Here is a 24,071-nt window from a genome sequence, read left to right on the forward strand (position 1 = left end):
TGTTTGTGTGTGTGTGTCCACACAGATTTTGTGCCAAGTCTAAAAAATATACCTCTCCCTAGAATTTCAATTATTCTCAGTAATCTTGAAATGCATAAGAAAAAAGCACTTTATTCTTAGTCTGCTCGAAGTTTTTTCATGTGGGCATCTGATAATATCTTACTATGTTCTGTGACGTCTCACTCCTAAACTCAGATTTTCTCAGCTTTATTTTCATAACAAAAGCTACCATTGCTAGACAGTGAAACATTATGAATACAAGTGATATTCGAAAATAGGTAAGCTATCTCTCCATCTCAAAACAAGTCTCCTTTTCTCTCTTTTAAAAACTCATTCTACAAATTTGTGTTAAGGTGTTTTATCTTCAGTTTGATCTAACTCAATTCAAATAATGAGAATGCAGTGAAATTATGGAAAAGGAACACATAAAACTAGGTTGGTTGTTTGAATTTATTTTCGGATATCCAATTTGGTTTAAAGGAATTGAATCCATTTGCCATGTTCGCTTTGGGAAGCATTGTGAGAAGTATAATTTAGAACTGCGCTCTCTTTAGCGTGGCCTCTGTCAGACATAAAGGGTGCTCGCAATGCGTGTTTCGGCTCTAATGAAGGCTCTGTTCCGTCTGTCTGCCTCCGTGTGAACTGCTCCTTCAGACAGAAAGTTAAAAACTATAATGAGTCAAAATTCTCCCAGGCCCCAAACCACTCCTAGGGAGTAAATTCGGCATCTCTGGATTCTTAATTCTTTCAGACCTTAAGATGTATTTTTTTTTTTTTTCCAAAAGTTAGTGCTGGTTCAAGAAACTTGATTCTAATTAGCTAATGAGGTGTAGTTAAACTCACGATCTCCTCAGACTATCTTTTTCCATCTTAAAATGCCTAGTTCAAACTCGAGCAAAAAAATCAAGATAAGAGTAACAATGGAAGCTAAATAGTAGACCACGTCCAAAACAACTGAGCACAGCACCATGGTAGTCCAAAACACAGCAAAAAAAATCCCACCAAAGCCTGAATGTGGATCTACCTACCATTCTGAAGGAATTTAACTTTGGCTTTATTACAAAGAGAAGGTAATCTGGCATGGCCAAGGGCACATGGTATTGTAGATTCTTGGGGACTTTTCATAGCCTACAAGATTACATTCCAAGTATAGCATAGGGCTAAACAATAGAAAACTCAACCCTAAGAGAAATTTCTTTGGAATAGACATTGTGTGTGTGAGTGCTTAGTCACTCAGTAGTGTCTGACTCTTAGCAACCCCATGGACTACTCCCTACCAGGCTCCTCTGTCCATGGGATTCTCCAGGCAAGAATACAGGAATGGGTTGCCATTTTTCTTCCCAAGGGATCTTCCTGACCCAGGGATCAAACTTAGGTCTCCTGCATTGCAGGCAGTTTATTTACTGCTAAGTCACCAGGACTATGGTGTTGGAGAAGACTCTTGCAAGTCCCTTGGACTGCAAGGAGATCCAACCGGTCCATCCTAAAAGAGATCAGCCCTGGGATTTCTTTGGAAGGAATGATGTTTAAGCTGAAACTCCAGTACTTTGGCCACCTCATGCGAAGAGTTGACTCATTGGAGAAGACTCTGATGCTGGGAGGGATTGGGGGCAGGAGGAGAAGGGGATGACAGAAGATCAGATGGCTGGATGGCATCACTGACTCGATGGACGTGAGTCTGAGTGAACTCCAGGAGTTGGTGATGGACAGGGAGGCCTGGCGTGCTGCGATTCATAGGGTCTCAAAGAGTCGGACACGACTGAGTGACTGAACTGAACTGAAGTCACCAGGAAAGCCCAATGAGCAGAACTGACATTCAATAAAGAATTTCACATTAAATTACTAATCCCAGTTTCTAAAATAAAGTAGCAGGGAAAATGTCTTCATGAAGCACAGTAAAAGGAGTAGTATCCTAAGTCACTATGGTTTGTAATCTCCCTGGAGAAATTATAATTTAAATTGTCCAGGTCAAATTTATCCTCATCAGGAAAAATATGGTAAGGTGGGAAATGGCAGAGATTTGGTAATGGGGATGAGTGGCGGATAAGGGTATTAGGGGCTAGGCTGGAGGGTTGCAGGGAGGAGGGTTCAGGAAGGATCAGGATTATTATGACTAGGGAGTGGAGAAACTCTTCAAGAAAGTGAATTTAATTTTGAGTCCATGATAAATACCGAATACCAGAAATGCAATAGATGCTTATCAAGTTTCTATTTCATGCATCTGAAGAAATTGATTTTCAGATTTCTGAGTACATAGCAATCCGATCTTATATAATGTCACCTTCCTGTGCACTAATGACTAAGATAAATGTCCTCAGCCCTGGCTGTTTTGATCTAGTCATTTCCTTGTTTTTGCTCTGACACAGTAATGGTGTTGGAGGGTTCAATGCAAGAGAGATGCTGCACTGGGATGAGTGTCATTGATTTATGCCTCCTGACAGACTTCTAGGGAGTAAATTATTAGCTGCCTTTTCATCCTTTTAGAGGACTTGCTCAGTTTCTTTAAACTCTTCCCCAGCAAATTTGAGGGTATGTGTGTGTGTGTGTGCAGGCATGTCTCTGTGTATGTGTATAAAAGCGTTGAGTCTGTCCTCCCCGCCTGTTTTGTTGTAATGTCTTCAGGGTAGGACAACCTCAGAAAACTGTTGATGTGACCCAAAGCCACCCTTTATCTGTAAACTGGGCACAACCTGGCGGGTCTAGTGGACTTGCAAATGCTTTGTCAATAAACACAGCCAGAAGTTCAATCCATCCTTGAGAGGAAATGGATTCAGCCTTGCCAATCTAGTTATGTTTAGCCTATTAATTAGCAGGATAGAAAAGGCAAGAAATTCTTCCAGGAGAACCCATTTCTCTCTGTGACTCCTTTAAATATTATGATGAAGTGTCAATCTAGAGTCACACTTGCATTTTCCTTCCTAACACAGTTCTGGTACTGGATGTGGAATAAATGCTACAAGTTTTTTCTTATAAATAGCTATTGCATTTAGCATTTAAAAATGTTAACCCTACTAGTACTCTTAGTAAAGTTTTTCCCTTTACCGCCACCAGATTTTAAAGTGAGAGTTACCCTGGTATCAATAGTCCTTCTATTTAGTGAGAAATCAACATTTAAGCCGTCCTTACTGTACTTTTTCCTCTGGAGAATAATCACTTCCCATTCTTCAAATTTCCAATAAGAAGACTGTTATAGAAGTCTGGTTTATAAAATTTAGAACATGAAATGAAGGTGTTTTTTTTTTTTCTTTCCTTAAATAGCCATTGAGAAACTCCAGACACATTTTTCTGAAAGAAAATATGCACTGACTGTCTTCATAATATTCAGGGGAAAACTTCTATGAATTAATGCAGTGATAAATATTACAGATATAGCCTCTGGATATATAGTAACATGGTGCTTCTAATTAGGATGCAGGAAGACTCTCGAATACAAAATTGTTATTTTATATTAAGAGCCAGAATTAGAATAGCTTGTGTTAAAAATTACGCTAACTGTAGCACCATCCCATTTCTGCTGTGTATTTTCAGTGAAAGCCGTCTAAGTTAATTTTGTAAGAAAGAGCACTGAAATTGTGGAGTGAATCTAGTTCAAATCAAAGATTAGATTTGTTCTTAATGTTGTAAGTCAGTGCGTAAGAGGAATTTTTCATTTAATTTCATTGTCATTTAGAAGTTCATGGGAAATGAAAACACAAAAATTTAAAATAACTCTAGTGGTAATAGTTTTCATAAAATTCAAATTCACTAGGATATGAAACAATTTGTAACTTTAAGATTCGCTGTTAAAACTAGTAAAACATTATTCTAAATTAAATCAATGCAGGAGACAACAAATATTTATTGAATGGCTACTTTGTGTACAGGAGGGTAGAAAGTGGTGTTTAATGGAATTATGTTGTATTTCTTCTGGATGAAAACTCACTGTAGATTCCCTGCTGTGGTTTTAGTTTAACAGACAGAAGATAAATAGATACATTGGGGGTAGAGATTCTATTCTAATTAATACAAAAGCTGCAATACTAAATGCAATACTATTTTCTTGATGAAGAAAATAGTAAAATATCTGTACTTAAGCTTTCTTTTTAACTATTTCCTTTGCTATTACACCTACAGGAAGAATAAAACAAGCAATAAGAATACCTTCCACCACATGATCATATATATTTTCAGCCCTGCTTCTTCCTCCTCCTTTTTGCTTATGAAGATACAAATAATTTTTGCAGATTTATGCAAACTCCTCTCCTTAGCCCTTATGTTAGAATATGCTCAGGTATGCTAATTTCTACCTTATTTTTTCCCTTTGATTCTTTAAGAACTGAGTATGAATTACAAGTGGAAAAACCAAACTATGTCTAATAAAAACTTCAGAAGTTTAGACTCTGCTTGCCACATGGTAATTTCTATTCTATTCACAGAGAATCAACCAGAGTATATCTGAGCTGTCTTGTACTTAATCACTTAGGTTTGCTCAAATGTATGGGTATAATTGGATGAATTTGTAACTGAACCCTGGAAACTGGATTAGAGGTACTGGCTTGGGATGCCCAGCTCACATTTAAGGGTAACCTTTAGAATTAAAAAGGGATGAACAGATGGTTTCCCTCCATTCAATCTACTTCTTCTATCTGGTTTAAATGTTCTGTTTCCTAACACCTCACCCACCACCTCTACAATTTTTCTTATAGCTATGCATCACTGGAATTATTGCTTACTCACTATGTTTCTTTAAACTGACTCTTTTACAAAACTCAAATACCTAAGTTACCTTCATCCTAAGCAATATCTCTGAAATCGATGATTATAAAGTATTCATTTTCCTTAGTAGCTCAACAGGTAAAGAATCTGACTGCAATGCAGGAGACCCTGGTTCAATTCCTGGGTCAGGAAGATCCCCTGGAGAAGGGATAATCTACCCAGTCCAGTATTCTTGGGCTTCTGGGTGGCTCAGGTGGTAAAGAATCTGCCTGCAATGTGGGAGACCTGGGTTCGATCCCTGAGTTGGGACGATCCCCTGGAGGAGAGGATGGCAACCCAGTCCAGTATTCTTGCCTGGACAAAGTTGCCTGGCGGGCTGCAGTCCGTGGGGTCACAAAGAGCTGGACACAACTGAGTGACTAAGTACAGCACATTTTCCCAATATATGTTAAAGTAAGAATCGAACTATTAGAAATGTTCATCTCTTAACAAAGATATTTAGCGAGGGGACAGATTAGTGACTGCCAGGGCTTAGGGAAGGAGGAAGAGAGAGTGTGGCTATGGCTCCAAACAGTAATATGAATCCTCATGATGGAACTGGTATGTATCTTGATTGTGGTTGGTGCATAAATCTACACTTGGTAAAAGTGCATAGACTACACACACACACACAGTGCTTGTAAAACTGGTGAAATTTGAATAAAATCACTGGATTGTATCATTGTTAGTTTCTTAGTTGTGCTATTATACTATAGTTATACCAGATATTACCACTGGGAGAAGCTGGATGAAGAGTATACAAGATCTCTGTATTATTTCTTACAATTGCTTATCAGTCTACACTTATATAAAAAAAATTAATACAAGGTGTACCACTAATTGTGAATTTCAGGTAAGCAATGGGTAATTTTTTAGTATAAGCTTTGCCGTGCAATATTTGGAAGATATTTATTCAAAAGAGACATTTGCTGCTTAACTGAGATAAGAGTTTGGCTGGGCATCTTATATTTTATCTGGCAACCCTACATTTAACTTCAGACCTAAATTGAAAGAAGATTCTAGCTAAGTAGGCTGAGGAATACAAGTATCACAGGCAGAGGGAACTGCATGTACAAAAGGCCTGGTATAATTGAGGGGCCTGGTATAATTAAGAAGCTGAATGTATCCTTGTGAGGAAGGTGGGAAATAGAACAAAATGAGGAATTGTGAAAATCTGGGGTTTCTGTGGTACAGGGCCGAACAGGGTAGATATGTGATTACTGTCAGGTCTGCTGCAGATCCAAAGTCCCTTAATGATGAAGCATGAAGCCTGTTCAGACTTAAATGGGACAGTTCAGTCAGTTCAGTTCATTTCAGTCGCTCAGTCGTGTCCCACTCTTTGCAACTCCATGAACCGCAGCACGCCAGGTCTCCCTGTCCATCACCAACTCCCGGAGTCCACCCAAACCCAGGTCCATTGAGTCAGTGATGCCATCCAAACATTTCATCCTCTGTCGTCCCCTTCTCCTTCTGCCCTCAATCTTTCCCAGTATCAGGGTCTTTTCCAATGAGTCGGCTCTTCACATCAGGTGGTCAAAGTATTGGAGTTTCAGCTTCAATACCAGTCCTTCCAATGAACACCCAGGACTGATCTCCTTTAGGATGGACTGGTTGGATCCCCTTGTAGTCCAAGGGACTCTCAAGAGTCTTCTCCAACACCACAATTCAAAAGCATCAATTCTTCAGTGCTCAGCTTTCTTTATAGTCCAACTCTCACATCCATACACGACCACTGGAAAAACCATAGCCTTGACTAGACAGACCTTTGTTGACAAAGTAATATCTGTGCTTTTTAATATGCTGTCTAGGTTGGTCATAACTTTACTTCCAAGGAATAAGAATGGAACAGGCTTGGACAACTCCTGGGAAAATATTTTTTATTCTTCTACATCTTTTCAACAGTGAGAATAATAAACAAATAAACATATCAATACATTTTTAAAAATTCTCATCTCAGTAGCTCCCAAACTTATCCATTGCACCAGTGGTAGTCTTATCTCTCACAGTTTTGGAGATAATGATTAAGTTTGCTTCACTCTGTCCTGGAAAATTTGTGTTATCTGTAGCCCCTCCCTTCATGTCTAAGGCTTCAGTTTCCCCCTTCTGTACAGTAAGGGGTTTGACAAACTCTAAAGTTCCTTCTATGGCCTTCCCTGGAGTCTCAGTGGCATTAGAATCAGCCTGCCAATGCAAGAGACAAGGGTTCTATCCCTGGGTCAAGAAGATCCCCTGGGGAAAGAAATTGCAAGAATACTCCAGTATTCTTGCCTAAGAAATCCCATGGATAGAGGAGCCTGGCAGGCTATATAGCCCGTGGGTTTGCAAAAGAGTCAGACACAACTTAGTGATTAAACAACAGCAAGGTTCCTTCTAGATCTGATGGTCTATGATTTCTCTACCCATTTTGCTGTGCACTTAATGTACCATACACCGGGGTTAAGCCAGTGAAGATATTAGAACACAACTGATGCAAAAATTCTTTCACTCTCATCTCCTACTCACTAATGTATACCATGGAATGCATCAATTCCTACAGCAGTAGCATGAAAAATGATTTAAATTCTACAGTTACTATGGTATTTATGCCATCAAGGACACAGAAGGTTGACCATTTCCCCCAACTCTCTGAAAACACAAAAACATCAGCAGTTATGCGTTGGATCATTACAAGAATAAGTGATATGTGTTGGAGAAATACTTGAGTTAGAGTCAGAAGATCTGGGTTTGATTCCTGACTCTTGTCACATAGCAGCCATGAGAATTTGGGTAAGTCATTTTCCCCCTACAAATTTTGGCTTCTTCATATGCAAAATGGGTATATCCAGCTACACAGCTGACCCACTGGAAAACTACAGTATTGCCTGGGAATCATACAGAAATGGGAGGCATAATTATTATTCAACTCAATAGAGCTCTAAGTGGAGGAAGGTCTCAGGATCTGTTCATGGCAAAAACTGATACTCAATTCCTCCAGTGGTTTTCTGAGAGTCCTTGTTGGGTCTCTAAGAGCTGGCACAGTGCTTTACTTACTAGAGACCAAATTCTGAAATATTATACAGATATATTTTTAAACTTTTCATACTTTTTAATTAGGTGCATGCGTTTGTATCCGACTTCAGTTGTGTCTGACTCTTTGCAAACTTATGAACCATAGCTCACCCGGGTCCTCTGTCAATGGGAATCTCCAGGCAAGAATACTGGAGTGGGTTATTGTGCCCTCCTCCAGGAAATCTTTGTGACCCAGGGATCGAACCCACTTTTATTATGTCTCCTGCATTGGTCTGTGTGTTCTTTATACTTAAATTAGATGTTTTCTCTTAATTTATAGATTTTGGTGTTTTTTTTTTTTTCTAATGCTGCTACTGCTGCTAAGTTGCTTCAGTTGTGTCCGGCTCTGTGCGACCCCAGAGACGGCAGCCCACCAGGCTCCCACGTCCCTGGGATTCTCCAGGCAAGAACACTGCAGTGGGTTGCTATTTCCTTCTCCAATGTATGAAAGTGAAAAGTGAAAGGGAAGTCACTCAGTCTTGTCTGACTCCTAGCGACCCCATGGACTGCAGCCTACCAGTCTGCTTTGTCCATGGGATTTTCCAGGCAAGAGTACTGGAGTGAGTTGCCACTGCCTTCTCCATTTTTCTAATGAAAATAACCTTAAACGCATTTATCAATTTTTCCCAACAAATTCCAGATAAAAACATCAGGCAACCTTACTATTATTCTTTGAACATAAATGTTTAAAGTACCAAGTTTATTTTACGGAAACATCAATCTCCTCCAATTGCTTTTTCCCCATCACTATTTTTAATTAAGAGTGAAAAAAAATCAAAGCAGACTATCAAGTTTAATAGTCACAGTTTTATACTTCAGGATAAATAATTACAGTATAACCAAATGCTTTTTACTATACAATCTCTGATTTTAAACATGAAAACTTTCCACCAAAACTCTCATAAATTTATTTATAGAAAAAAGCACGCAGCTTATACCATATGAGATATTGTGTCGTGACAAAACAAGTGTGGGTTTTGAGGTCAAAACCTTGAGGTCAAAAGGAGCTAGGTTTTAACTTCAACTTTCCCACTTTATTGTTTCTCTGAGTTTCAGTTTCTTAACCTTGCAGTTATTGTGAGGTTAAAATGGGATGAGATTAAATCCACTGATACATGTAAAGCATCTAGGAGCCACATACAAAGTGCTTAATAAATAACAGCTATTAAGCGACAGTGATGTGTAATCAAGAGTTGGACTCTAGAATCTGGAAGAACTTTATTTGGCTACAGTACTTACCACATAGGGCTTCTGTAGGAGCTCACCTGGTAAAGAATCTGCTTGCAATGCAGGAGAGCTGGGTTCGCTCCCTAGGTTGGGAAGATCCCCTGGAAAAGGAAAAGGCTACCCATTCCAGTATTCTTGCCTGGAGAAGTCCATGGACTGTATAGTCCATGGGATTACAAAGAGTCAGACGCAACTGAGCAACTTTCACTTTCACTTACCACATGAACACTTTTAGACAAGTCAGTTTAGCCTTCAGAGCTTCCTTGATTTGTTGTAAAACAGAATAATAATATTTGCATAATTCTGAAGATTTTTAAGCAATTATAACATACAATGTACATCTTCTTTAAGCCTGACACACAGTGTGACCCTGCTATAATTTTTATCCACTCTGCTGCTGATGGGCATTTGGGTCAATGACATTTTGAGGATATTACAAAAAGTGCTTTTCCACACTGACATATATACACTATCATGGGTAAAATAGATAACTAGTGGGAAGCTGCTGTAAAACACAGGAGCCCAGTCTGGTGCTCTGTGACAGCCTAGAGGGGTGGAATGGGATGGGGAGGGAGGCTCCAAAGGGAGGGTATATATATACTAATATAATTATAACTGATATGCACTGTAAGGCAGAAACTAAGACAACATTATAAAGCACTTATCCTCCAATTAAAACATTAAAAAAAGAAAAAGTTGCTACTACAAATATTTTCAAATATGTCTTTATATATATGTGTGTGAGTGTATGTGTGTGTATTTCTGCCAAGTATTTACCTAGGAATACAAGTGCTGGGTCCTGTGGTATGGACAGCACAGTGATGGGCATGTAGTAGATGATGATGAAGTGATAGCTAGTAATATAGTTTGACAGGGGTGTTCAGATCGCCATGGTTGACAAAATAGCAAAACACTTAACAAAAAAGTGAGTATACTTAGTGGAGGAAGAGGATGACTGTATCACACTCATGTGCATGCAACATTACAATTCTAAGGCTTATGCTATGACTAACGTAATTCAAAACAACAGACTAGCAAGTAAGTAAATACATAAATACTATAGGCTTCACTCCACCAGACCCATCTCTCATTCTGATACAAGTATTCTTTTTGGAGGACATGCGAGCTTTAGACTATTACTGGGCCCATCACAAACACTGAACATCCACGAGTGCACTGTGAAGGAAGTTTAAGTTATTCAGCTTTTTTTTTTTTTTTTTTTTTTTGGCTATATAGCCATGAATGGAGCTGATGGATCATATGGTAATTCTAGTTTTAGTTTTTTTGAGCAATCACCATACTGTTTTCCATAGTGGCTATACCAACTTACATTCCCACTAACAGTGTGAAGGGTTTCCATTTCTCCACATCCTTGCCAACATTTGTTACTTGTCTTCTTTTTGATAATAGCCATTCTGAGATGTGAGGTGATATCTTACTGTGGTTTTGATTCACATTTTCCTGATGCTTACGATGTTGAGTATCTTTTTATGTGCCTGATGGCCATCTGGATTTCCTCTTTAGAAAATACATATTCAGTTCTTCAGCTTGGGTTTTTTTTTGTCATGTTGATTTATAAGAGTTGTTTATATATGTTGGATATATATAAACCAGTCCTTTACCAGTCATATCATTTGCCAATATTTTCTCCCATTCACTAAGTTATCTTTTCATGACTACCATCTTTAAACCTAACCTTCTGTTTATATAAGGAAAATGAGGTTCAGAGATGTAAATTACTGACCCAAAGACCCTAATAAGTAATAGATCTGAGACCAGAGCCCTGACTCCCAGGCTGTTGCTTTCCCTAATAAATCACATATAAATCTTTCAATGTACATGGAAATGTATATCATATGTATATGCATGTATATCACATATATACGAAAGAAGTCATTTAGTAAAGTTTAGACAGATGGGTAATAACAACTATGATAATAAAACAAGAATAGTTTTAATAATAATACCTCAGAGTTTCTCAGCTTTTACCTATGCAAGGCATTGGAGTGAACACTTGACATACATTATCTCCCTTAACTTATAAAACAATCCCAGTGAATGGCATTACTATTATACTCTTTTCAAGATGAGCAAAAGAATTAAAAGATTTTAAGGAACCTGTCCAAGGTCATGAAATCAATAAAGGGCAGAGCCAAACTGATACTCACTTCTTTCTGACTCTGCAGAGGGACTCAGCCATCAATAATGTATAACAATACTTGCAGAGTTAGATTATTAAATAAAGTAGCATATAAAGTATGTCTCCTATCTCTATAGCCTGATTTACACTTGAAAATGTGAACATTCCTTTCATAGTATAGAACACAGGTGCTCTGCTATTACTGGTAAAAACTCAGTGAGGGTCTGGAAATTTGGTTAGCACACCAATCATCACCAATCCTGAAAAACGTAGCTCTGAGGATAATTGTTATCTTTCCACTAAAAAAACTGGCATTCATTTAAATAAAATAGAAAGTTCTTGCTCTATAATGTCCCAATTCCACTACAGTCACCTGTCATTAACTCAATATGTAATTCTTTCATTCTGGCTGAATAATGTTCTGGAAAAGGCATCTAGACTACTCAAACATTCATACTTATTTTGGGTAGGAATTCATTTTTCAACCACTGAATACTCATTCCTTATGGACAGAAAAGGTAAGATATGAGTGAAATATGTATTGAAGGAGGAACTATTTCCCTAGGACAGTTGAAAATAGGTGGAAAGCACTCTAGTAATTTCTTTGCAATTGCATAGTTCCTTTGCTTATTAAATTTTGAAGAGGTTATCAATTTGGAATATAACTTAAAGAGTTTATGTTTCATAATTTTACTTTATTGCTGAAATATTTATGCAGATATTCAGTGTAGGAAGATGCTGCCAGATGGAAATGCAATAGTTGTGGAATTCTTCCTGGCATTTCCGACAGAATATATAATACTGAATCGCTTTATGCTAATGTTTTGCAGTGGAATACATATTTTATAGCTACTTTGAAATGCAAATTTAAAAGATCTGAACTGTTTAGAAATCACACCAATGCAAAATAAATTAATATAAAAAGTAGGAGTTAGACAGATAAATTACAGCAGTGTCATATCAATTGCATTTTGGTAAAAGTAATGAACCACATCTTTATAGCCTTTGTATAAATAAACTTTAATATTTAGAAGTAAACTGTGTTTTGGCAAGATTAATGTTAACTAACCTCAAGATAAATGTGACATCTGCCAAATATCTAACTTCTAAGAGGTACATTCAAGGATACTTAACTTCTTTACTCCATTTTCTCACACTAATTATCATCATTGATAAATTCTATGATTTGGGTACATGGTATCTTTGCTACAGTCAGAAAATTTGAGGTACGCATACTAAAAGTGAATTTGAATTACAAGCAGATTAAAGTTTTTTTTTATTATTGAAGATCTTCAAGTCTGAAATTTAAGTTTCTACAACTTATCAATCAATTATAATCTCACTACATTATAATAACTTGTAAGAATTAATATAATATTCTGACCCTGTCATTTCTCAAAATTGTGGTCAGAAACTCAGTGTTTAAACACTAAAACATCTTTTTTGAAGACACCAGAAAGGTCAGTCATCTCACTGAGTCCACTGAACAATTTCTTCTTTTCAAATTAGGGTCAATTTCATCCCAGGATTTTGAATTAAATGGCACCTTATTTTGAAAGGCATGGTTATTTCTGACAATGCCTTTAATTTGTATTCTCATTTCTAGAGCTATTTTAACACCAATCATGACTCAGGAATTGAATCCAAGCAAGAAAAAGGAAACTGAGTTTCTCATGAGTGATTAAAATTATAAGCCTCAAAGCTTTATTTTATATAGCTATTTTGGTTCATTTAAGGTCTAAAGATACCTGGAGCATTTTCTCTTTTATTCCTTCTCAGTCTTAAGAGAGAATTTTTTAAAATTTTTATTTTATTTTTTAACTTTACAATATTGTATTGGTTTTGCCATATATCAAAATGAATCCGCCACAGGTATACATGTGTTCCTCATTCTGAACCCTCCTCCCAAAAAACTGTATCTCATAATAAACCAAGTATATGTAAAGAGAATCAAGTCATATATACCCACTATCCAGACTCAGAACTTGCCTTTGTTTTAAGCTAGGATAAAGAATACAAAGATGTATTCTGGGTAACTTGACTGTTTCCTTCTCTAGCCAATATCTGAAATAAAGTGGAAGTGGTTTCATTGATCAATAAATATTGATATGTGGGGGAAAAAAAGAGAATATTAAGAAACAAACAGCAAACAACAATACCAACAGTCTCTTTTGTATACAGTATGATATTCAAATCCAAGAAAAAGTGTTGAATTCACTATTAATATTTTATTATTTGACCATACAAAATGCTTTAATAGTCATTATCACATTCATTCCTTGCAGTTGCTCTAGGAAGCAGGAATTATTATTTCTTTTTGACAGTTGGGGAAATAGAGACGTTAACTGGTTCGTCCAAGTCACATATGGAGGGGACGTTACTGCTGGTCTCTTAAATTTAGTGCTTTAACTTTGATAATTTAGGTTAGGCTTACCTTCATGCTGTAATTAGGACTTAGAATGCTTCAATGTTAGTTTCGCTCTGCCCCTCTTGAGTTGTTGTTTTAGTTGCTCAGTCGTGTCCGACTCTTTTGAGACTCCACGGCTCCTTCTGTTCATGGGATTTCCCAGGCAAGAACACTGGAGTGGATTGCCATTTCCTTCTCCAGGGAATCTTCCTGACCCAGGGATGGAACCCACATCTCCTGCATTGGCAGGCAGGAGCCACCCGGAAAGCCCTTCTGCGCCTCTAACCAGGGACAAATTCTTTAGAATAACTATTACCTTCTAGTCACCTTCTTTTTACTCACTACAGTCTGAAGACATGGAACTATACTTAGTGTAGTTCTAGTACACAGTATTCTACACAAAGTACTATTGTATAGTATATACTTACTATGGTCTATACACTGGGAACATGTGAGGGATATGTATTTGTGGAGCAAAGAGCTTGTAAGGAATTTAGATTTGGTAATGAAGCCAATGAGATATGAAACTATAGGGGAAAAAGAAAAAGGAAGAACAGTCATTTTCCTCCCATCCGGCTTCATTCGAAGTCCTGACCACGACTGCAAGTGGACCCCTGTCCAGAGGTATTTCTTGGCTCTGAGACTTGGCACTCAAATGTGGTCCTTACCCTTGCAAACCTGAATCTGATATTGCAGGAGTTTTATTTATTAACAAAAGTGCTACTGCACACATGGATTTTTACACAGAAATGTTATTCATGACATTAGAATTCCTGGGTGAATAGCTGTAAAACACGCCCACTAAGGCAGGTGACCGTGCCCACACACGCCTACTTACCTCACTTAGCAGGGGTGCTATAGATGGTTATTTTTCATAATAAAATTACTATTCTCTACAACGTACAAACCCAAGCTAATCAAAAATGAATCATGTGGCTCCCAACACATTTGAGGTAAATTAGGAATCACCATCTGGCAGAGAGTTTCTCTTCTTAAAATTGCTCTCTCCTTTTTTAATTAAAATGTGTTTTAATTAAAAATAGACATGTCAAGAAGCACTGTATATCAATTCCATGACTGACAATATGCTTTCATTTTTTTTTCTGAAACATGTGAACCAGAAATGGGATGTCAAGGTTGCTCTCAAGAGAAACAGTAAAATATAAAGCAGAGAGAAAACTGCTACTGGAAGCCATTTCAGCTTTATCAAAATCCAACCATATCTTCTTGAATGTTTTATTGTATTTTTTTAAAAATTGAGAGCATAATTACTCCTTATTTTTTGATGCATTTAATGGAGTTTTGCCTTCATTCTATACAGTCAATAGTTTATGTTCTTAGCCAGCATCCTACTAGTGACCCTGGGGTGTTCCAAGACACTCCCCCTAACCCCCACCCCCCTACACACACTGCCAGTCATTTGTTTTAACCCTTTCCTGCCCATGTTCCTCTTTTTTTGAGAAGCACAAGGTAATAATAGCACGCTTTTGTGCGTGTTTGTGCGTAACCAGGAGGGCCAAGGGTGAAGGGTTCAGGAGGGAATCAGAAACCACAGGGAGGATGGATGGTACCCCACATACAGTGTGTGTGTGTGTGTGTGTGTGTGTGTGTGAGAGAGAGAGAGAGAGAGAGAGAGAGAGAGAGAGAATTCTGTCAAACCAATAAGACTTTCGTTCCTAAAGACTGGCATGTGACTCTTCCTTGCTTTTTCTTGACTTCCCTGGTGGCTCAGATGGTAAAGAATTTGCCTGCAATGCGGGAGACCTGGGTTCGATTCCTGGGTTGGGAGAATTCATTGGAGGAGGGCATGGCATGCCTTGTCTTAGGCAGTCCCAGGACAATGCTTTCAGAATACCCAGCTTTACACGTTTAAAGATCAAATATTAATGAGACATATTCAGCAAGAGTTACATAGTTTTTAGCTTTGACTGGGTTTTTCCAGTCAAAGTTTTTCACAATTATTTAGTATCACTAAATTTCCTTCTTGAAACTTTTTTCTGGTATTTGGTTTTTTCTTTTAATTAGTTTTTATTGTTTTTCTTTCCTCTATATCATTGCAATTTAATATGTGTCTTGAAGAAACTTGTTTTAGATAGTTTTATATTTACATAAAAACTGTGAAGATAGTACAGAGTTCCCATTCACCTCACACCCAGTTTCCCTCCTATTAACATCTTACATTAGTATGGTGTATTTGTCAGAATTAATAAACCCATACTGTGCTAAGTCACTCAGCCATGTCCAACTCTTTGCAACCCCATAGACTATAGCCCGCCAGATTCCTCTGTCCATGGAATTCTCCAGGCAAGAATACTGAAGTGGGTTGCCATTTCCTACTGCAGGGGATCTTCTCAATCCAGAGATTAAACCCAGGCAGATTGCAGGCAGGTTCTTTACCGACTGAGCCACCAGAAAAGCCCTAATAAACCCATATGGATACATTATTGTCAGCTAACATGCTCAGTTATTCAGTCATGTCTGACTCTTTGTTACCCCATGGACTATAGCCCTCCAGGCTCCTCTATCCATGGGATTTCCCAGGCAAGAATACTGGAGTGGGTTGCCATTTCCTTCTCCAGGGGATCTTCCTGAACCAGGGATTGAACCTGTGTCTCTTGCATCTCCTGCATTGGCAAGTGGGTTCTTTACCCTGAAACACCTGGGAAGCCCATTATTAGCTAAAGTCTACACTTTATTAAAATTTTCTTAGTTTTAAGCTAATGTGCATTTTCCCACCCCAGGACCCTATCTATGACGCCACATTACATTAGACATTGTGTCTCCTTAGGCTGCTCTTGATTTTGACAGTTTCTCAGACTTTCTTTATTTTTTAATGACTGGCAATTTTGAGATGTACTGGATAGGTATTTTCTCAAATATCTCTCAGCTGAGATTTTTAAATGTTTTTCTATGTTGTGTATTTTGGGAGGAAAACCATAGACATAAACTGCAGTGGTAAGTCAGTCACATCAACCTGGCTTATCACTGCTGAAGTTAATCCTGACAACCTGCTAGAAGTAGTGTTTGTCAGGTTTCTCCACGTAAAGTTACTCTTTTCCCCCACTTTTTCATAATTTTTCCTTTTATTGGAAAATTCTATTAGAAACCAAGATGCAATTTAATTTTAATTTATGTGTATGTGTTTTTTTAAATAGCCAACCTTGTTTCAAAATACTTTTTAAGCTTTATTAGTTTTATTTTTCCAAATAGAAGCAGATTTTTTTATTTTAAAAAGTAAAGAATTGGTATAAACATTTATTTATAAAGAAAGAAACTGCACTTGATAATTTATAATATGTTTCTGTTTCTATTCTATGTAGCATCTGTGATATACATACACCTTCAGTTCATAGACTTAACCATGTACAATGTTGACTGTAACAAAAGAAAGCACTCACCCCATAGCACTGTACAAGCAATATGTGATAGACTGATTTTGTGGTAGAAATATTCTCTTTCTTAGGGAAGAAATATATATTCCCATGGGGTGTAGCATATTTTTCTGCCCCACTGACTTGGAACCTGGACCTGTGATTTCCTTTGGCCCATGGACTGTGAGCAGACGTGATACAAGGAGGAGCCTAAAATCTGCTTGTGTGGTTTGGGTTATACCCCCGCACCACTGTGCTTTGCCATAAGACAAACATGCCTTAGGGAGCTCCTGGCCCAAGGAGAATATGATGACACTTAGAGCAGATATGAAGCCAATTCTAAGGCTGAAGCTAAGCCCAGCTGACCAACAGCTTGAAGCAGTCCTCCTGGCTGCCCTACACTCATGGGATCAAAAAACTACAGATCCTGATTGTCAGAAGCATTCAGTTTGGAGTGTTCTATTACATGGCATTATTGCAGAAATAACTAATTAAAACAAAGCATATGTATGTCAAGAGTAGGATTTGATACTTGGTGTCTTCAGTTCAGTCACTCAATCATGTCCTACACTTTGCGACCCTATGGAATGCAGCATGCCAGGCTTCCCTGTCCTTCACCAACTCCCAGAACTTGCTCAAACTCACGTCCATCAAGTCAGTTATGCCATCCAACCATCTCATCCTCTGTCAACACCTTCTCCTCCTGCCTGCAATCTTTCTCAGCGTCAGGGTCTTTTCTAATGAGTCAGCTCTTCGCATCAGGCGGCCAAAGTATTAGAGCTTCAGCTTCAGCATCGGTTCTTCCAATGAATATTCAGGATTGATTTCCTTTAGGTTGGACTGGTTGGATCTCCTTGCAGTCCAAAAGACTCTCAACAGTCTTATCCAACATCACAGTTGAAATGCATCAATTCTTCAGTGCTCAGCTTTCTTTATTTTCCAACTCTCACATCCATACATGACTACTGGAAAAACCATAGCCTTGACTAGCTAGACCTTTGTTGGTAAAATAATATCTCTGCTTTTTAATATGTTGTCTAGGTTTGTCATAGCTTTTATTCCAAGGAGCAAGCATCTTTTAATTTCATGGCTGCAGTCACCATCTGCAGTGATTCTTGGAGCCCAAGAAAATATAGTCAGTCACTGTTTCCATTGTTTCCCCATCTATTTGCCAAGAAGTTATGGGACCAGATGCTATCTTAGTTTTTTGAATGCTGAGTTTTAAGTCAGCTTTCTCACTTTCCTCTTTCACTTTCATGAAGAGGTTCTTTAGCTCCTCTTAGCTTTCTGCCATAAGGGTGGTGTCATCTGTATATATGAGGTTATTGATATTTCTCCCTGCAATCTTGATTCCAGCTTGTGCTTCATCCATCCCGGCATTTTGCATCATGTACTCTGCATATAAGTTAAATAAGCAGGGTGACAATATACAGCATTGTTGTACTCCATTCCCAATTTGGAGCCAGTCTGTTATTCCACTTGGTGTCTTTGAATATGACTATTCAGCACGTGGGCCTCCAAGGTGGCACCAGTGGTAAAGAATCTGACTGCCAGTTCAGGAGACACGAGTGATGCAGGTTCAGTCTCTGTGTTGGGAAGATCCCCTGGAATAGGAAATGGCAATGTGCTCCAGTATTCTTGCCTAGAAAATTCTATGGACAGAGGAGGCTGGCAGGCTACAGCCCATGGGGCCATAAAGAGTCAGGCATGATTGAGCGACTGAGTGACTGAGCACAGGTGCATACACACATTTAGCACATAAAATACACTGGAAAACAGTATGATCAAGGGTATTGGAATGAGACAGATCTGGGTTCAAATGTTTGCTATGCCACTTACTGGTTATTGCTTAGACAAGCTATCTGACCCACTAAGCTTGGCTTCCTCATTTCCAGGATAGAGACAATAATACTTATTTCACAGGGTGCTATGAGAGTCAAATGAGATCATTCCTGTAAAAAGTTTGGCACAGGGCCTGGCATAGAATGAATGTTAGTTGCTATCGTTAGTTATCAAGTGAAAGTCACAAAATACCAACAACTTAAGATTTACTGCATTCAGAACCTTATGCACTACAATGAAATATTCTAATTGTAAAGGAAGAGCATCCTGACTTACTGAGAAATGTGAAGTTTGGGGTGCTTTTACATTGTTGGATAGATACATAAAAGGAAAACCACAGTTCTTCAGCTTTCAGGGAACTTACTTTAGGTCAAAATATAAGACTGACATACAGTCAGCATTTTAATTGTTTGGTTACCTCAAGTGTTTGAGGATTTAAAACTATTTCATTTAATTTTTAGTTAATTATGATTACACAGTTAACTTACATTATAAGGACTGATATTAAGCAAGCTTCATTCTATTTTATGGCCAGATAATTATAAGTCTTGAATTGATAGAGATTGAAAAAAATACCATTTTGCACTGTGGACTAATTATTGACACCCATAAGAAGCACTCCACAAACAAACAACAAACAAACAATGCAACCAAAATTTACACACAAATAATTTTGCTAAATTGCTTTTAGTAATCAAATGGCAAAGTCTGCAACCTATGAAAAAGAGATTACCATTCTTTTCTTCAAATTTGAGTTTAAAAAAAAGCAATTTTGTTATCTTTTAAATCTGACTGGATTCAATGCCAAAGTGAATCTTATATAATGAAAACTCAATGGCACCCCACTCCAGTACTCTTGCCTGGAAAATCCCATGGATGGAGGAGTCTGGTAGGCTGCAGTCCATGGGGTCACTAAGAGTTGGACACGACTGAGCGACTTCACTGTCACTTTTCACTTTCATGCATTGGAGAAGGAAATGGCAACCCACTCCGGTATTCTTGCCTGGAGAATCCCAGGGACAGAGGAGTCTGGTGGGCTGCCGTCTATGGGGTCGCACAGAGTCAGACACGACTGAAGCGACTTAGTAGTAGCAGTAGCAGTAGGTTTTACAGAAGGAAATTAAATCTATACATGATATACTAAAAAAACAAAATCTGTTTCCTATAATATATGTTGAATAGTGTTTATTTTGGAGCAGACTATTTAAAATTGCTGACTTGGTAAAGAAAAATTTGTTATACAATTTAAAAAATATTTTCCAGGAATAATTCTAAAATGTATTACATCTGAGAAAAAAATGGAAATTTAGCTTTATCTGAATCAAGGATGTTTAAAAATTATATATCTTTGAGATGAAAATTATAAAATTAATAAGTGATAGCTTTTAAAATCTCTTCTTCAAAAGAGTTCTAGGCTGTTCCAATGTCTTCAGTTTCCATCTAGAGAGAGATTGGCAAGGCTTTGATCCCATTCCACCACAGCCTACAGAAAAAGGATTAGAGCTAAGCCTAGAGAACCCACAGCCTAAAGCAAAACTGGGCCAGTCAAACAACTCCCATGATCAGGAAAGAATAAAAAAGATCACCTCTATTATTATGGCTGAGATCAATCATGTACTACCTCCAAAAAATATTAAGAATTATGTATTCCCTTACATTTTTAAAGTTGACATCTAAAACTTTTCATTATAAGTTTAAATAGTTCTGAAGGATGTGCTTCTTGTAATACTGTATAAATTTAATCTTTTCAAATCATGTTGAAACATCACTTAGAATGAAACTAATGGGATCTAAATATTGAATAATATCCACTGTTCTCAGGTTTAATATATATTTGAATAGGACTTCTGATATGTATATAGAAAGTCACAATAGATCATTGCCCTCGACTTAACAAATAAAAATCTTAAAAATAATAATAAAATAAGCTGCAGAAAAAAAAAAAAAACTGATAAGCATAAATAAGGGAAATTTCAGAAGATGATAAGCTTTTCCTGGGAGAGAAGAAATCTATGGCTCCCCCCTTAGATAGGTAGGTATAAGAACTGAAGCCAGTCAAACATTAACTGATATTGCATAGCCATGTTGTGATGACATGATGGAGGACATGCCTAGGAACTCCAATCAACTCTGTGAATATGTACCTACCTACCAACTTTTACTCACAGATCTTTAATGCGTATAGAAGTTAATATACCCAAAGCAAGAGGCTGAGGGCAGGAAAGCTGAGAAACATTTCTCTTTGAGGCTCACAAAGACTCTCTCCAATGCAAACCTCCCACCCCACAAAATGTGGAGAGTGATGGGGGACATGGGAAGAGAGCTGAGGGAAATGCATCAAAGAACGCCAAACTTTCAGCTACCAAGGATTAAAAGCTGGTAAGAGAAGCTTTTCCAGGACATCCCCGGTCTTTGTAGTGCAGGATGGCAGCACTCCAAAAGTGAAGGAAGTTTCAATCAGGCTGAAGGTTCAGTCTCCATGGTGCAGAAAACAGGGGCAGAACTAGTAAGTGGAGAAAACTCCCCAGTAACACAAAAGCATATCAACTGGGCTATCAGCAAGGAAATGTCACCCATAGTTTTGAACTCCAAAGCACAGGAAGTGTTCTGGAATCTTTCCAATGCTATCTTGTTGGAAGCAAAGTCTGGATCATGCCCTCAAAATATCTGAAACCAATGGTGGTGAGCCAAATCAGATTACTGGTGCAAAAAGCTTCAAGTCTGTTCAAATACAGTTCAAATTGAGTAAGTTTCCACTCTAGTGACCTGATAGGAAATAAGTGTTCCCCTTTTTGAAGATGTCATTTTGTTCAGTCTATATTTACCCCTTATACAAACTGTTCTTCCTAATAAACATTATAATGTGCAAAAAATGCAAGAAAATATGACTCATGGTCAAGAGAAGAAACAATCAACAGAAACAGATTGAGAGGTGGCTCAGAAGTTAGAACTTTCAGGGTCAGAGGTGAAAACAATTATGAAAAAATGCTAAAAGATCTACAGGAAAAGGTGGCCATAAGAATGAGCAGATGAGGAATTTGACATTTTATTTCACCTATAGAACTTTATCTAAATTTTCACTTTTCACTTTCATGCATTGGAGAAGTAAATGGCAACCCACTCCAGTGTTCTTGCCTGGAGAATCCCAGGGACGGCGGAGCCTAGTGGGCTGCCATCTATGGGGTCACACAGAGTCGGACACGACTGAAGCAACTCACCTTAGCATATGCTTAAAAGTCTTTTGATTTTCCCTCATAGCCTGAAATGCAGGAGACCCAGCTTCGATCCCTGGGTCAGGAAGATCCCCTGAGAAGGAAATGGCAACCCACTCCAGTATTCTTGCCTGGAGAATCCCATGGACAGAGAAACCTGACAGGCTAGAGTCCATGGGGTCACAAGAGTCAGACATGACTTAGCAACTAAACCACCACCACCATAGAACTTTATCTAAATTTAATATAAATTATATGCTTAAAAGTCTTTTGATTGATTACTCAATCTTATTTCTCTCCATAAAATGTGAATGCATTGTTAGAATTTATTTCCTATGGCTGTAAGGCTTTAAGCATTTAAAATTTATTCTAGTTTTAATTATAATTATTAGTAGTACATAATTTACCAAAACAACATAAATATATTACAGATTTTGATAGATAATTAACAAAGGCAAAATTATTTTTATTGGGATTGCATCATTTAATGAGATGAATCAAGCCATTTTTCTATTGGTTCATCTATCTTTGAATAAGTATTCCTTTCTGGGAGAATGAGAGAGGGTTTTGCATCATTTCTACTTATCATCTTTAGAGATGTAAGCCTGAGAAAGCTTATTTACATGAATAGATAAACGAGAATAAAAGTTTCAGTTCTATAAATGTTGCTTAAGTCTCTAAACTCTTTGTAAGTCATATTCTTAAAATTGCAGTGCCTTTCATCAAACATTGTATTTAATGATCTATCAGCTGAAAACTGAATTAGATCCTCCTTCAACTTCATTAAAAACTATCTGACTTGCAAATCAATTTACTACCTAGTCATTGGAATCAATCCCTTTCTGAAAATCAGGGTTAGTATTTTATGTCTTGGACATTGTAACACCTTGGGCAAAGCTGCATATTAAATTTTTGATGGATGAGATATATTTTCTCTTTTTTATGTGGAAGAAGTACTTATAAAGAGAAAGAAGGAAAAAAAAAATAACCTGAAGTATGTTCTCATGTAGCTCAGGTCTAGAGAAATTTTAACAGAAAATTGAAATTATGGAAGCATTTGTCCATTAAAATCCATTCATGCCCTCATACGCCTTGGAAAATCTATGTAGATCCCTAATTTGAATACTATGGGCTTAACACATCCATATAGTAAGTCAATACATGAATGCATACTTTAACAAGTTTGTGGCAACGGAGACCTTGTTCTTTTTAAAGATAAGTGAAAACTGCTACCTGAAATGCAATTTCATGTTTCAAGATGTTTAGTAGAAGACCATAAAACATTTATGTATGTAGAAAAACTTCTTATTCTCTTCCCACTTCACAAATGAAACTTTTTGGAAAAGTGGCTCTGAAGAGGGACATGATGCTTGTGACCTTGAACAGATTTCTTTCAAATCTGTTGGCAAAGACTAACACCAGTACTTGCTGATGTGGAAGCAAGATTTTATTTTTTCCTCACCAAAATATCCAAAAAAGATGTATGATCTAACAGCATAGTGCTGCCTTCTGAATAAAAAATACCAAGATTTGTTTTCTAATCACATTTTATTTAGCAAAGACAATTTTCATCATTTTGAATATGTCAGAGGCATTTGTAGTTTTTGAAAGGGTCTCACAATATAGTAACTCTTTGATGTAATAGGCATGCACAGAAGAGATGAAATCCTTGAGGGAGCTTCACTGAATTGTTTAAGATGGCTGCCTCTGAGCAGCCATGGAATCTGCCAGTATCTCCATAATCAGCTACAAAATGTAAGAGAAATATCCTCAATACTGGGGATGGATTGCATTATCTGACTGAGGCACTACACTTCAGCTATAAACTGTAAATGCAGCATTTTCCTGAGCACATGGATTCAAAAGTTCTATGATTGGTATAGCTGTAGCTTCTGCTTGGAATTGCAATATGCATTATGTTGATTCTTCAAGCACACCCCTATGTATTTGATGAAATCCAAACACTGGTAATATGCCAGCATATTAAAAATGAGTTTTTCTTTACCCTAAAAATAGGAATAGCATAAAATGTATTATTAGAATGCTCAGATAAAAGTTATTCCTTCAGCCTGGTTGGCTTCATGGTGCCA

At 37.5% G+C, this 24,071-nt stretch overlaps 1 protein-coding gene across 1 annotated transcript in view; it reads right to left on the bottom strand.

Moving 5' to 3' along the window:
• Nucleotides 1-448: 448 nt before the first annotated feature.
• The window catches only part of IQCJ (IQ motif containing J), a 129,922-nt gene continuing 106,299 nt past the window's right edge, over nt 449-24,071 (bottom strand). The window contains exon 5 of the mRNA XM_055570105.1: nt 449-648. Within this exon, the coding sequence (XP_055426080.1) occupies nt 475-648 (174 nt within the window). The 3' untranslated portion in view covers nt 449-474. The remainder of the gene's footprint in view (nt 649-24,071) is intronic.

This window comes from Bubalus kerabau, chromosome 2 (assembly GCF_029407905.1).
Source record: "Bubalus kerabau isolate K-KA32 ecotype Philippines breed swamp buffalo chromosome 2, PCC_UOA_SB_1v2, whole genome shotgun sequence".
NCBI lineage: Eukaryota > Metazoa > Chordata > Mammalia > Artiodactyla > Bovidae > Bubalus > Bubalus kerabau.